Source organism: Phalaenopsis equestris, unplaced genomic scaffold, assembly GCF_001263595.1.
Source record: "Phalaenopsis equestris unplaced genomic scaffold, ASM126359v1 Scaffold000428, whole genome shotgun sequence".
NCBI lineage: Eukaryota > Viridiplantae > Streptophyta > Magnoliopsida > Asparagales > Orchidaceae > Phalaenopsis > Phalaenopsis equestris.
In genome coordinates, this window is record NW_018164869.1 from 499,701 (window position 1) to 513,408 (window position 13,708).

Consider the following 13,708-nt stretch of genomic DNA (forward strand, 5'->3'; position numbering starts at 1 on the left):
GTAACCTTTTAGATTATAAGTAAATTTAACATTTAATCCTAAATATGAGCCTCTATATTTAAATATGTCATAGATTTTTTTTTCATAATAAGCTAAAGCTTTTATTTACACATTGAAGTTTATTAACAAAGTGCAAATATCACTATTATAGTCGTATGACAGTTTCTTAGCTTCACTATTATTACTTATTGATGTTTTATGTTTGTTATTACTACTATTTTTTAGTTAATCCATTATTATTGTTATTGTTTTGTTTAGTTATTGTCGAGTTGCTATTATTTTCTTACTTGTTGCTTCTATTATGATGTATTCTATGAAGAGTTTGGAGCAATTTATTAGTATTTGTACAATGTTGTTGATGTTTCATCACTAATTTTAATGATAAATAATCTTAGTGTATTTATGCTTGTTGGAAATAAAAATTCAACCTATTGGTATTAATTTTTGGAAGTTTGGAAGAATATAATTATTGTTTATACTGTGCTATTTGGTTTACCTATTCATTATTATTGTTGTGTTTGACATTTTATAGGTCTATAATTGTTGATATCCTTGAGTTTTATGAATTATAAATGATGATATATTGTAACTTTTTTTTGTCTCATATTTTGGCTTTTGGTTTGTTGAACCTATTGAAGGTTTTACCTTTATTAGCTTTTAGTTTGCTGAATTTATTGATGATTTTCTTCTCTAGTGCTAGCTTGGTTTTTAGTGTGTTGAAAATGTTCTTTAGTGACAGTTTTTTTCTTATTTTAAGCCTTTGCTCTTTGGCTTACTGAACCTATTGATGTTTTCTTTCTTTGTTGCTATCTTGACTTTTGATGCGCTAAATCTTTTGATGGGTTTTTTCTTGTGATGGCTTTCAGTTTGTTAAATCCATTGATTATGTCCTTCTTTGGCTTTGGCTTGGCTTTTGGTTTCTTGAATCTATTGTGATGATTTTTTCTGTGTTGGGCCACTGGCTTTTGATTTGTTAAACATGTGGTTTTCTTCTATGGTGTTGACTTAATGTTTGAATTTCTAAATCTGTTGATAATTTTTCTTCTGCTGGCTTTCAGTTTGTTGAATGTAGGTCTAGGAGTTTGAGATTAGGAGGGTATAGTTGCTACTTATATAATTATATATATCTTAAACTGCATCTTCTCATTTCATTTTTTGGTTGAGCAATGATGAGAACATGTATATGCAGTTCCACCAGTACTTAGTCTTTCATTATTTGGGCTATGGGCCTAAGGTAATTCAATTGACTCTTTTATTGCCTTTGGATGGAACTTTTCATATATATCATAAATTTGTCTATTATTTATGTTGGGAGTTTAGACCCTGAGCTTAACATCAACAATACTTATGCATATTAATTATGAATAATATTTATTTCTTCTTTTGGTAATTCAAACATGCATGTTTTTCTTTCATTTTAATACTTGTTCAATAATATTTGAAATTGGTTGGTTGGAGATAATATAAAATGAATCGAGACTTGATAGGATCATCAAATGGAAAATTTGAATGAGCTAGAATTTTGATTGTAATTTTATAATATATTTTATATATTTTTATAATATAATTTGAGTCAGAGATTGCTATTGTAAATACAAACTTGTGAAAAAAAAAAACTATTTTTTTAATTTCATATATGTATACGCATTTTATTATTATTATTTATTTTCACAAATGCTATAATTTTTTATGAAATTCAAGCTAATTCAAAACTTAAACGAACAAAACAAGCGTATTTTCATTAATACTATTCGAAAACAAACATCAGCTTAAGTTGAATTCGAAAAAAAGTTTATTTAAAGAGCCAAACATAAATAAACACTGAGCTTGCTCATGTTCGAATCATTTACACTCTTTGCATTAAGGCCAAAAGAGAAAATGCTAATTTTCTTAAAAATGCCTAAAAACTATTGTATTCTCACTCCCAATTAAATTAAAATTTTACCACCTACTATTGCTAAATTAGAATCTACACGTGCTTCTTGTTAAAATTTAACCAAGTTAAATATACATATATAATGATAATATAAGTTCTAATATAATTATGAACCATCAAGAGAGAAGAGAAAGGGCAACACATAACTTTCAGGCTCAGTTTCTACCATAAAATTACAACCTTGAAAGCCTCTAAATTATACACTATACTGTATACCAAATTAAATCACATATTGCAGATCGGATACCAAACTCAACAAGCCTTCGCAACTCATCATAAAGATCAAAAGAGGAGTTCAAAAGATAGGAAGCCATTAAAAGCCACTTTAAGTAAAGCTACAAAAGCTAAGCACAATAATTCCTTACACAGATACAATGTTTCACATCTGACAGGAATTCAAAATACAGCATGACATATGCAATAGGCAACCAATAAAAATCACACTCATTTCCTTACAATGACAGGATCTCAGCAGATTCATATAATACTCCAAGACTAATATATATAATTAAGGGGTGGAGATATCAATGTATTTCTCTATTGTGGCTGGTTTCTTAGTATCATTCAGCACATTGGGGAGCTTCTGAGAGGACTGAATCAAGTGATCCTTAGCCTTGCCCCATATAAGAAAATATAGGCCAATTACTATTATGATGGCACCAGTCATTGTTCCTACAGTGATCTTTTCAGCAAGTATGATAGAACCTAAAACAACCACAATTATCATGCAAAGCGGCTGGAAAGCAGTCACAAATACTGGTCCTCTCTCCTTCATTACTATCCCTTGAATGTAGTATGTGACACCAGAACAAACTATACCCTGAGTTATGGCCATCAAAATGCAGTTTTGAAGCAATAAATCATCAAAAACATGTATAATATGAGATCAAAGGTCTGTAAAATCTTATAAGAAATTTACCGAGTAAAGAGCAGCAAAGATCCGTGTATCAAAACCAATTAGCCAAGGCTTTAATCCCCTCTCCATTACAAGAGCAACAGAAGCACTTTCTATCATTCCCATGGTGCAGATTAGAGTGGCAAGTGAAAGCTCAGCTGGGTAGGATTTTAGGGTATTTGCCTTGAAAAGTATTATTTGAAAATTGTTAGGAACATTTTAATCAAAAGTTAAGTGAGCAAATATATATATATATATATATATATATAAATATAATAATAATAATAATAATAATAATAATAATTGATGATAACTGTCCAGTTTTATAGGATTTAACTTCAGTTTAGTTCAATTTGTTATTTATGATAAGCCAAATCAAATTGAATACAACATTTTGTTTCTAGACTAAGGGTGCGTTTGGGGCAGCTTGTGTCTATTCAGATAAACAGCTTATCCTGAAATGCGGCCCGAGGGTGGTCCCCGGGTTTGACCCGCGACCTACGTTTAGTGTAAAAACTTAACCTCATTTTCAGATAAGCTGTTGAAACTTGTTTTCCAAACGGTGAGACGTCGTTTTATAAGTTGCCCCCAAACGGGCCCTAAGTATTCAATTTAACAGATCTGATTTCAACTTTGACATATGCTCTAGTTGAGTTTTAAGCCATGGGCATCAATAAAAACTTAAATTGTATTATTCAAGGAAATAAGAGTTGTGATTTGTCTGATTTGAAGGATTTGCAGAAAATGAAGATGAATTTTACTTATCAAGTAATTATATTTATCTAAAGAATGTAAATAAAAATGTTTATGTAATTGACACACTTTCTTTTCCAATCTCAATGAATATTGTAAAACAAATATGTATATCCAATCATTAATTTCTCTCAACTAAACAGTTGGATGAAATTTGATGTCAATTCAATTCAATTTTGATTTCTATTTTCACAAAAAAACTTAAAAAACCTACAACACAAAGCATTTAACTGATCCAAAATATTTCAATATTGATTAGAATTTTATGGAGATTCAATTAAAAATCAAACCAAATATAAATTGGATTTGCAATCAGCCAGATGAATGGATATTATATGCAAATATAATCACCTGGAGAATGAAGAAAGCAGCCCAACAAGTACAGCTTCCTAGCAGCATAAAAGTACCCATAATCCAGTGCCTCTCATTTTGGGTTCCAGCATCTGTAACTACATGTTGGTTGCTTCCCCTTGTCCATGGAAGATCCACAACAGCTCCCTTATACATTATCATTAAAATTGCTCCAGCAACTGTCACTAGGGTTCCAATAATCTTAGCCTGGCTGCGCCTGCTCTTAATTTTTACTTTTTCAACCCTACAAATTCCATTAATAGTATGTTCATATTAGTGAATTCAAAACATACATACATACATTAATTTGTCTCCAAGATTTGCCATTTTCACATGTTACAACTATCCCAGATAATAATGTCTTATTCATAGATTAAATCTCTCTTGTATTATTATTATATATATAGTTTTGATAAATTATCATAAGGTTTCTTTTATGATTAATTTATGAATGTGGATATGAAAAAAGCTAGGAAAAGTCACCCAATGATGAAGGCCATTAAGAAGGTTATGGCAGGAAGAATATTGACTAGTGCTGCAGTAAAGCTTGCTGATGTAAACACAGTCCCCACATAATACATATTCTGATCAAGCACTGGCCTGAAATATTTGTGAAATGCAACAAAAATTAAGCACAGACTAGCTACTGTTAGAACCCTAACCACTATCTAATAAACCATAATTATTCATAAAAGTTAAGTAATCAAGTATATAATTATGAGACAGGAGAGGTTAGAGCATACTCCAAGAGTGCCATAATCAATATCTTAATGAAGATTCTTGGTGTCATCTTTGGCCTCCCTTTCCTTTTGAAAAGCAAACCATAGAAGAATTGAATTAAAAATATATTAATTGACCATGGTTCATATGAAGATGCATGCAAGTGCAATTAGTGTCACATCAAAGAATAATATAGATATATATAACAAAAAGAAATCGGTATTTGACAGAGACCCAAATACCGATTTCTCATTCGCTAGGCCCCATGATGAGAGTCTATGCCATTTATCTAAATATTCGAGAACTCAGCACCACTGGGGATCGAACCCATGAATGACCTGAGGGGACTTACCACTGGGGATCGAACCCATGACCTGAGGGGCCTTCCATTGACCCACGATAACTAACAAGCCACGGCTTGCGCCACGCGCGCACGCACACACATATATATATAGAGAGAGAGAGAGAGAGCTAACTAAATAGTGTGGTATGATGAGATACACGCGAGACTAGGAAATAAATAAGGAATTGAGCTACTATATAGTCTATCATTAGCTTAAATGTTAATGATGATGAATTACATTTATTAATGTATTATATTGTACTTGAACTCCATGATCCACACTCTGATTTTATTAATGTTCTGGCATTGAAATTGCTTAACGTGCATGACATACATTCTTTTAGTATAAATAAAAAAGTTTCTCTAGTATCCAATTGCATGTATATATGCATGGTCAAAGCAAACGTACAGCTTATTTGTTAGGCCATGCTACATAAATGATCCTTTTCTCAATAAATCTATATATATATATGTAAAGTGGTGTATATTCATGATTTGATTGAATAAAATAATTAAATATAAACACTGAATTTAAGTTTTTATAATTTTTTCTCAAAATTCCTTTTAAATAGGAATTTATTTTCTCCTTAAAAATAAATAAAAATGAAATCATTGTTTCTTTTGAAATATATGTAATATTTATAAATATATTAAAAATTAATTTTCCATCAATAAATAATTAAATGGCTTTTTTTTCTCTCCTTGTTAATGCTAAAGCTTGGAATCAAAGTGTCCCATAAATCCTTAAAAGCAAAGTGCCATCTCCACCATCACACGTCCTCCATGATCTCCACATTAATATGTTTCACAAAAATGACTAAATATTAAATTTTATTTACATATATGCCCATTAATAGTATAGTAATGATGTTTCATTAATAATATAAATATTAATAATAAAAAAAAAAAGAAAAAAAAGAAAATAACCTCTCAAGCCAAATGGCAAAAGGTGCAATAGCTGCAACAGCCACAGCATTCCGATAGACGACGAGCACAAAATGATTGATGCCTTTCTTCAACGAGACAATTGATATTACATACATACCAGCATAGCCAAACTGTAAGAAAATCATAAGGATATATGGCTTCAGCCTATTCATTGTTGCCCTCACGCAAACTTCTGCCATTCTTAAGAGTCTAGAGCTGAAAATCTGTTGTGCACACAAAGGCAAGGATTATAAGCTGAGTGCAGGCCTTAAATAGAGCTTAAAAGAGAGAGGATGCTTTTGACCAAACAGTGACAGTCTCCAAAATTAAAAGGTATGGATGGATTATTTCATGTCTATGTGAGCATGCTTTTTGAGGTGATTTTTATCAAAGAGAAGGTGATTGAAGCTAGCTAGCTAAGAGATATAGATAGAGGTGTTTTTTTTTTCTTTTATTTCCTTGGATGGGACCTGATGATGTATTAATTTATATTTTAGCTCTAACCATTGTGTACCAAAGAAAGGGGGAGTGACAGTTGTATTAAATGAACAAAATGAATTAATTCCTACTGAACATGTCTCTGGGTGGCATGTATGTATCGATTTATTATTGCTCATGAAAATAAGAAAATTTTATTATTTTAATGCAAAAAATTAACAGATGAGAAAAAAATAGGTTTGAAAAAGTCTTATTTAATTTTCGGTGCGAGCAAGTAAATTTTCCTATTTTGCGAAACATATCTTCATGCATGTTTTGAAAGGAAAGAAAAAAGTCTTTGAAATACTAGCTTTGCAAGACAAATTTAAGTTGTGTATGAGAATTTTACACCACAAAAAAAGAGTATCTTTATGTAAAATTGGATTATTATATTATAAACTATTTTTTTTTTTTTGTAATGAAGCATTCTCCAATTCTAAAAAATTAATATTTGACATGTGTACAAATGAAGTAAAAATATGAGGGATGAGATGAATATTTTTTTATTTGGGTCATAAATTATTCATCTGAACAAATACAAAGTATGAAATAAAACATGCAAAAGGATTGAATTACAACTTAATTTGACCTACATTGATTAAAATGGTTCTAAAATATTCTCAAAATGGTGGACAACAAAAGACAACCCCTATAATAGTACATCAAGAATTGGAAGCTTCAACCACTCTACTTGGATGATAGGTAAGCTTGAAATTCTTAAACATAAAAATAACAATTATCCTTCTTGTTTAACCCCAGTTGTTCAACGATAGAGTGCACGTGGAGGCTAGCATGCTCACTACATCTATTGTTGTCTAGAAGCCAATATATTGCCACTTCAAGTTTAATTGTCAACAAGAAGAATGCCAAAGATGCTCCTTACAAACTAGTGTGCCCCCGTGAATATGCTCCACCACCACTTAAGGCACTCTTTCGATTAGATTTACTAAAGGGCAAAGAAATTCCTCGCAATTATTTTTTTTAATATGCCCATTAAATTTTTGGATCATTACCACTAATTAATATGCTCTTAATATTTTCTTCTTTGACATGATATATAAATGAATAAAGATATAATCAACATTTAAATATTTAATTTGGAATAATTTACTTAGTTTAAATAATAATCCTTACAGTCATTGACAATTGTCTTGCTCGTGATAATAATACTATTGAATGCATTACTCATGTTAGTGAGCGAACAACATTCATGCCAAGTCTACTAACCACTATTTACCAATATGCTTATAGCAATAACAACATAAGAAGCACTACTTACTACATTCAACAACATACAATGCTTCTGTTAGTTGAATGCCAAGAAAGTCGGATTGTTTTCCTATGTTGCATGTTTTGAACTAGTTATGTAAATTTATAAGAAAGTTGGAGAGTAGTGGAATAATTTCTTATAAGATGAATGTCATTAACATAAATACAAGATAATTTATATTAAATCTAATGGAGTAAATCAACAAGGTTGGGTTAGCAATGTTGGAGCAAAACCCAAGTTGTTCTAGATGCTCATAAAAGTGGAAAATCATTGGTGAGGGTATTGCTTCAAACTAAGATCGATTATTTTGTGTTAAAAAACATGATGTGAAATTTTTTTTATCAATGAACCATTTTAGTTGAGTCATTTAAATGATTACTTAATTAGTTATGTGTAATAATGTATTAGAGATATCTAACTAAAAAATAACACAATCATGCTGTAAGCTACAATGATAAAAATGTAAATAATAAGAATTTTGGCATACAAACTAAAATAATTAATGTAATCTATGTTGTGCTCTTGTCTATAGCATTGAATAACTCGATACCTTTTATGGAGAAAGTTTTTACCATTAAATTATATTTTAGTTTGAAATTTTATTTATTACCTACAAGATTTTCATTAGATGGAGCTAGAACACGGCTCCAAGTGCTCTAAGATTCCAAGACCATAAATTTTGCAAATATAGCCATTCGCCACTTCTGATTTTTTATAGGTTGAGTATATTAGGAACAATAGGAAGAGATGTTGTATCCATGGTGTCAATTGAGCATTTGGCACAATTTGATATGACAACTTTTAAACCTAGTTTTCATATGATGTTTCTTTGTAGGATAACGATAGAGGGAAGAAATTAAAACTAAAGTAGCAGTTGTACGATGGAGTGAAATATTACAAGTGATAGCGGGAGATTCGAGAGGAAGAATCTTAGAAGAGAGAGAGAGTACTTGGTAGGTGAAATATTGTAATGGTTTTGTTTGGTAGTAAAAATAGAATTGCTAGAAGAGGAGTGTCCTGTGTTTTTAAAGAGCTTATTATTTGAAGACAAAAGGTTGAAGGAAGGAATAAGAAGAAGTGGCGTTTTCATAGACGTTGAGGAGTTAAATTTTGGTGGAGTCATCTTGTAAAATGGAAAATTAGATTCATTAAAACATATATTGAGATGATTTTTTTCCCATTGATTAGATTGTAGTATATAAAACTTTTGGATTGAGGAGCATAACTAATAAAAATAAAGGGAGTCTCAAAATTTGGTGGTGTAGTGCCACAAACTAAGACAAATAAAAGCCAAATATCCAAAGATGTGTGTAATCTCAGGGTTTATTATGTAGAAGTTGACACTGAAAGATATTAATTATGATGGAAGATGATAAATGATTAATAAGATAAAGACCAGTGAATAATATATCAACCCATAACAAATATGGTAGACGAGCTAAAAATAATAAACTTGAAATGATTTCCAAAATGTGATGATGTTTATGCTCTATTACACCTTTTTGTTCGGTTCTACAATGATAGATATATCAGTGTAAAATGTGAAATTGATTGAGGAGATTTTGTAGGGAGTTATTAATCGTTCAACACCTCCATCTATCTAGAGAATTATAATAGAATGATAATATTTTCTTTCAACCAACTTTTAAAATGTATAAAAACACGTGACATCAGATTTAAACTAAATTAGAGAAACCCAAAAATAACAGGAGAATTCATCAACAAAGAAGATATAATACTTGAAACCCTATCAGGTGGCATCTATATCTTTATTTGTTTCTTCACTACACGAAAACAAATACAAATCGCCAAACTTATAGGTTGTAAATATGTGCAAATTTAGTCGTGAAAGCTTGATAGCTTCGATGTAAGCGATTTAAGATATATATTTTTCCAATTTATGGTGATGCAATGATTGATATTCAGAAAGAAAAAAAAAACGAGACATGGAGAGAAGGACAAAATGCTTAAAAAAATGCATCAAAATTGTAATGAATTACTTCATTTTGTGATCAAAATTTTAAACATTTTATTATGTGCCACCATAATTTTTATAATGCATTATGTTGATGTTAGCTCCAATGGAACGATTTGTGTAGCTCCAGAGTCAGACGAGATTAGAAAGAGTTGCCTTAGATGGTTTGGTCACATTAAATGTTGACCATCTCATGATCCGGTTTAGGTGAGTAGATGCTTTAGATTCAACTTATTTTAAGAACGGTAGATTTAGGCCTAAAAAGACTTTGCCATATTATAAAAAACGATCTGGACTTAACCAAATATGACACTCAATCGTACACAATCGAGAAAAAAAAATCATGTAGCCGACCCACTTAGCGGGACAACAATTTGTAGTTGTTGTTGTTGTATATTGATTTTATTGATTTGTTAGAACGTCTCTTAGGCTCACAATATTATGAATGACTTGTACTATTCTAAACTCACAAAATAGAGTGCCAATCATTTATATTATAAAAATAACTATAATATGTTATAATAATATTACTTCATTTGAATTTTTTTCTTATCAATTAATTGAAATGAATTTATGTCGCAAAATAGCTATGAGAAAATATCTCAATCGATGACATTGGCAGCGGTTTCATCACAACAACGGATAGCTTTCTTAAAAGCAAATTAAAACTTTTGCAAAAGCTATAAAAAAAATGGTGAAAAAAGTGTTTGTTTTGTGTATCCATGCAGCTTAAAATTGTTATGTTTTATTATATTTGCAATCAAGGTGAATGATTGCCAAACTTAAATGTTATAAGCGCTGTCATCTTTCTCTTTAATTGCCAAAATGACAATTTATGTTCAATTCGGTCTCTCCAACTATTTGGTGGCTTTTTGTAGATAAGTCAGTTCTTATGATTTCTTTTTTCCTTTTTGTTTTTGCTCCAATGAGTTTTTTGGATAAGCACATTGATTAACCAAGGTAATTGATGTGTATTTCTAATGACCAAGCACATTAATTGGAAAAAAAATATTGTGTCTGGAAAACGGACGCGATGCAGTTGATGCAACGGAGGAAGAAAAAAAAAACATCGCCCACTGCATCGTCTGCATCGCATCTGTTGTTGTCCGGACTCTGGATGCAATATTTTCTCCTTTAATTGACCTCCAATTTGAAAAAAAAAACTTTAGAATACTAATGGAATGGTTGAACAAATTTGAAATCTTACATGCTTATAGTTAAATTGAGAATTTTGTTGAGGGAAGTTTAATAAGTCTAAGCTTGCTTACTTACAAGGTCATTAAAGCACTCAAATACAAAAAGAGTAATCTATGATTAAAAGAATCAATATGAGGCAACCAATGTTTTGGGATTTTAACAAGATTTACTAAGAATTCACTCTTAAAAAATTTTAAATAGAGATATATTCTCCACATAAAAAGGACCTAGGGATACGCCATATCACGTGGATCGAGTAAATGAATCCAAATGTACGATTAGAAAAGCCAAAGAAAAATCTGCACAAGAAAGAGGCCAATCAAGGCCCATCATATGAGCTCAATTAAGAAGAAATATTTGTTTTTTTTTAATTTAAATTTCTATTTTAATTTCTAAACTTTTAGTTTTCAAATTTGGTGGCGTATATGGCTATATCCCTAGTCATAACTAATAGGACATTCATGCTTATGACTTACTAGACAACTGCAACATACTTGTATGTCCCGACTAACCCAACATAGACTTCTACTTAGATGGTTGTCTAGAGCACTTAGAGTGCTAGTGGCTTCCCTGACCTAGAAGGGGAGTAAGTCTTTTATGGGAACATTTTCAACTTTTTATTTGGACCTTTCTTCTCTTTCCACTCCAAAGGCATCCTCGCTACTTTGGTAGGTAAAAGTTTCACCTCTACTCTTCCTACCTACATAAGATCATAGGATTAGAGTTTCCTTCTCCTAGCCTTAGGGCTACCAAGATCCCCTTGGACGACGTAATTCACAAATTGTTGACAAGGGATCTCTAGTTGTGTTGGGTCGAATACTTTCACTACTAGGTAGAATTTGGGTTCTAATAGCTTAGGATGATAGATCCATACTATCATGATTTGGCTATCTCTACCCAATTAGGATCACTGCTCTTCTATTGCTACCCCCTTTAAGCCATGTCGCTCCTTTTGACGCCTCATTAATGTCATCACATAGGTCAGTTTGAGGATAGGCTACCGCCCATTCGGGATACGGTGATTCACCTTCTACCCTTTTGCCCGGTTAGGCTTTGGAAGCATGTGTGGACTCTATGAGTTGATTTGATTGTTTCATAGGCCTCGTTTGTAGACGAGTCATTATCTTTTTTGGGACTGTGAAAGACTCACTCTCTACCCTGTGGTTTTATGAGAACTTTGAAGGCATCAGGATGCTCCTATGAGATAACCATCCTTTTGAACACCCTCTTACTAGTCATCACTTGCATGAAAGTATGACTTCTCTAATCGAGAGTATTCTTCGATGCTCACCAAGATGTAATTAACTAAATGGATACATTCCTTTGGGAGTTAATCTTGACTCCAGAACAAAACATTCTGTTGGTACTCTGATTACCGTCGGTCGTTATTTTGAAAATAAATTTTTTTTTTATTTAATAGACATATAACTATGATTTTGAAAATAGTATTTTAATTTTAAAAAATATGGGACCGAAAGGCACCATATATCTAATAGTTTAATTAATCGAGCACGACACTACAAGGAATACACTATCCCGAGAGATAGACACAATACTTGACAATGGGATGGATTATTTAAATTAAATAGTTTATGACATATGTTTTGTCCGTGAACCTTTTATATATGATCGACAAGTTTTCCTATCTAATATAAGATAGTTAATTACATCCTAAATGACCGAATCACTTCAAGACTTCAACGTTTAGGTTTTCAATATTGGACATGGGAAAAATCAAGTGGAAAAGTACTAAATAGGAAAATTAATTTTTGGAGTCTAAAGGAACGAAAAGGTAAGAGACGTCATAGACCCTTAGGCGAACCTCAACGACTTCCCAGACTATTCTACTACTTGGTTTTACATATTGGAGTGAAGTTATTTAACTGTTTACTCCTATCAATTTTATTATTTAAGGCTTACACTTGCACTATATTCGATCATGGAAATAGCCTAGAAGATAGAAGAAAATATGTCACATTGAACGACAACCTCAGATCATAAAGTGTTAGGGTTTATATTGTACAACATGATTATGCAAAAGCCTAAATATAACATGAGAATTTATGTCACACTATGAAGAAAATCTCGAAGTCCTATAGATTTGTTATTTAATTCTAATGAATGGTTTTGCTGAAGTGATTTATGTTTCATTTCGGGTCTTGAGTCGTCGGTGGAAGTGGTCCTCCATCTACTTACAGCTTGTTCTTGACATAGTGATTTTAAGTTTATGGTTTAGTGTGAACATGCAATTGATGTTGGGTCTCGTGACCTGCCACATTGTACCTCTTAAACAATCGGTCTACTATTATTCTATTCTAACAGCTATCACGAGTATGTAGAATAAAAAAAATAGTAAAGCACAATAAAGTGTAGTAAATGCAAGAAATAAACTTACGTACCTGGGATTTCTGCCACTGCTGCAAGATTAGTACGATAAACATAATATGGTAACATTCATGAAATTTAAGAAAATGCAAGAAATTTACGCAAGTCGTAAGAAAAATCTAACAAGAAAAAACTTAAGTAAATTATAAGAAAACTAGAATCAAGTAAAACCAAACTCGTTGTCACATATAGAAGATCAGAGTTAAATAAAAGAATTTAGCAAAGGTGGGGACTTATAGCTGAGTTGTGTGCTTTATAATCTGAACCTTGGATAGGAGCTACCAACTAAGCAAATCTAAGGAGGGCAATTCCTTGCCTCAATCAAAGTGATTAACAAGTGGACTTGTATATAATTTCATAAAAAAAGTCCTTTAATTTTTCATGCATATAGATCTTATTTAGTAGTCAAAAATAGTATTATCACAGAAAAATATTTTTTGTTATGTTGCATATATGTAAGTATTTTGGCAAAATTGGAT

The 13,708-nt window shown here is 31.4% G+C and overlaps 1 protein-coding gene across 1 annotated transcript; it reads right to left on the minus strand.

The window, feature by feature from the left end:
• Positions 1-2,227: 2,227 nt before the first annotated feature.
• On the minus strand, positions 2,228-6,154 carry LOC110027496 (WAT1-related protein At1g21890-like). Its single transcript, XM_020728955.1, has 6 exons — positions 5,926-6,154; positions 4,679-4,741; positions 4,419-4,535; positions 3,936-4,179; positions 2,856-3,014; positions 2,228-2,756 (listed from the first exon to the last, which is right to left on the minus strand). The coding sequence occupies exons 1-6, from the start codon at positions 6,123-6,125 to the stop codon at positions 2,445-2,447; spliced, it is 1,095 nt and encodes a 364-aa protein (XP_020584614.1). The 5' UTR covers positions 6,126-6,154; the 3' UTR covers positions 2,228-2,444.
• Positions 6,155-13,708: the final 7,554 nt, after the last annotated feature.

Excerpts from the sequence above, each read along its gene's own strand:
- LOC110027496 (XM_020728955.1), bottom strand. The coding sequence starts at position 6,125 with ATGGCAGAAGTTTGCGTGAGGGCAACAATGAATAGGCTGAAGCCATAT. Across the intron at positions 4,536-4,678 it reads TTGATTATGGCACTCTTGGA|GCCAGTGCTTGATCAGAATA; the intron begins GTATGCTCTAAC and ends CAAATATTTCAG. Across the intron at positions 2,757-2,855 it reads TCTTTGCTGCTCTTTACTCG|GGTATAGTTTGTTCTGGTGT; the intron begins GTAAATTTCTTA and ends GCCATAACTCAG.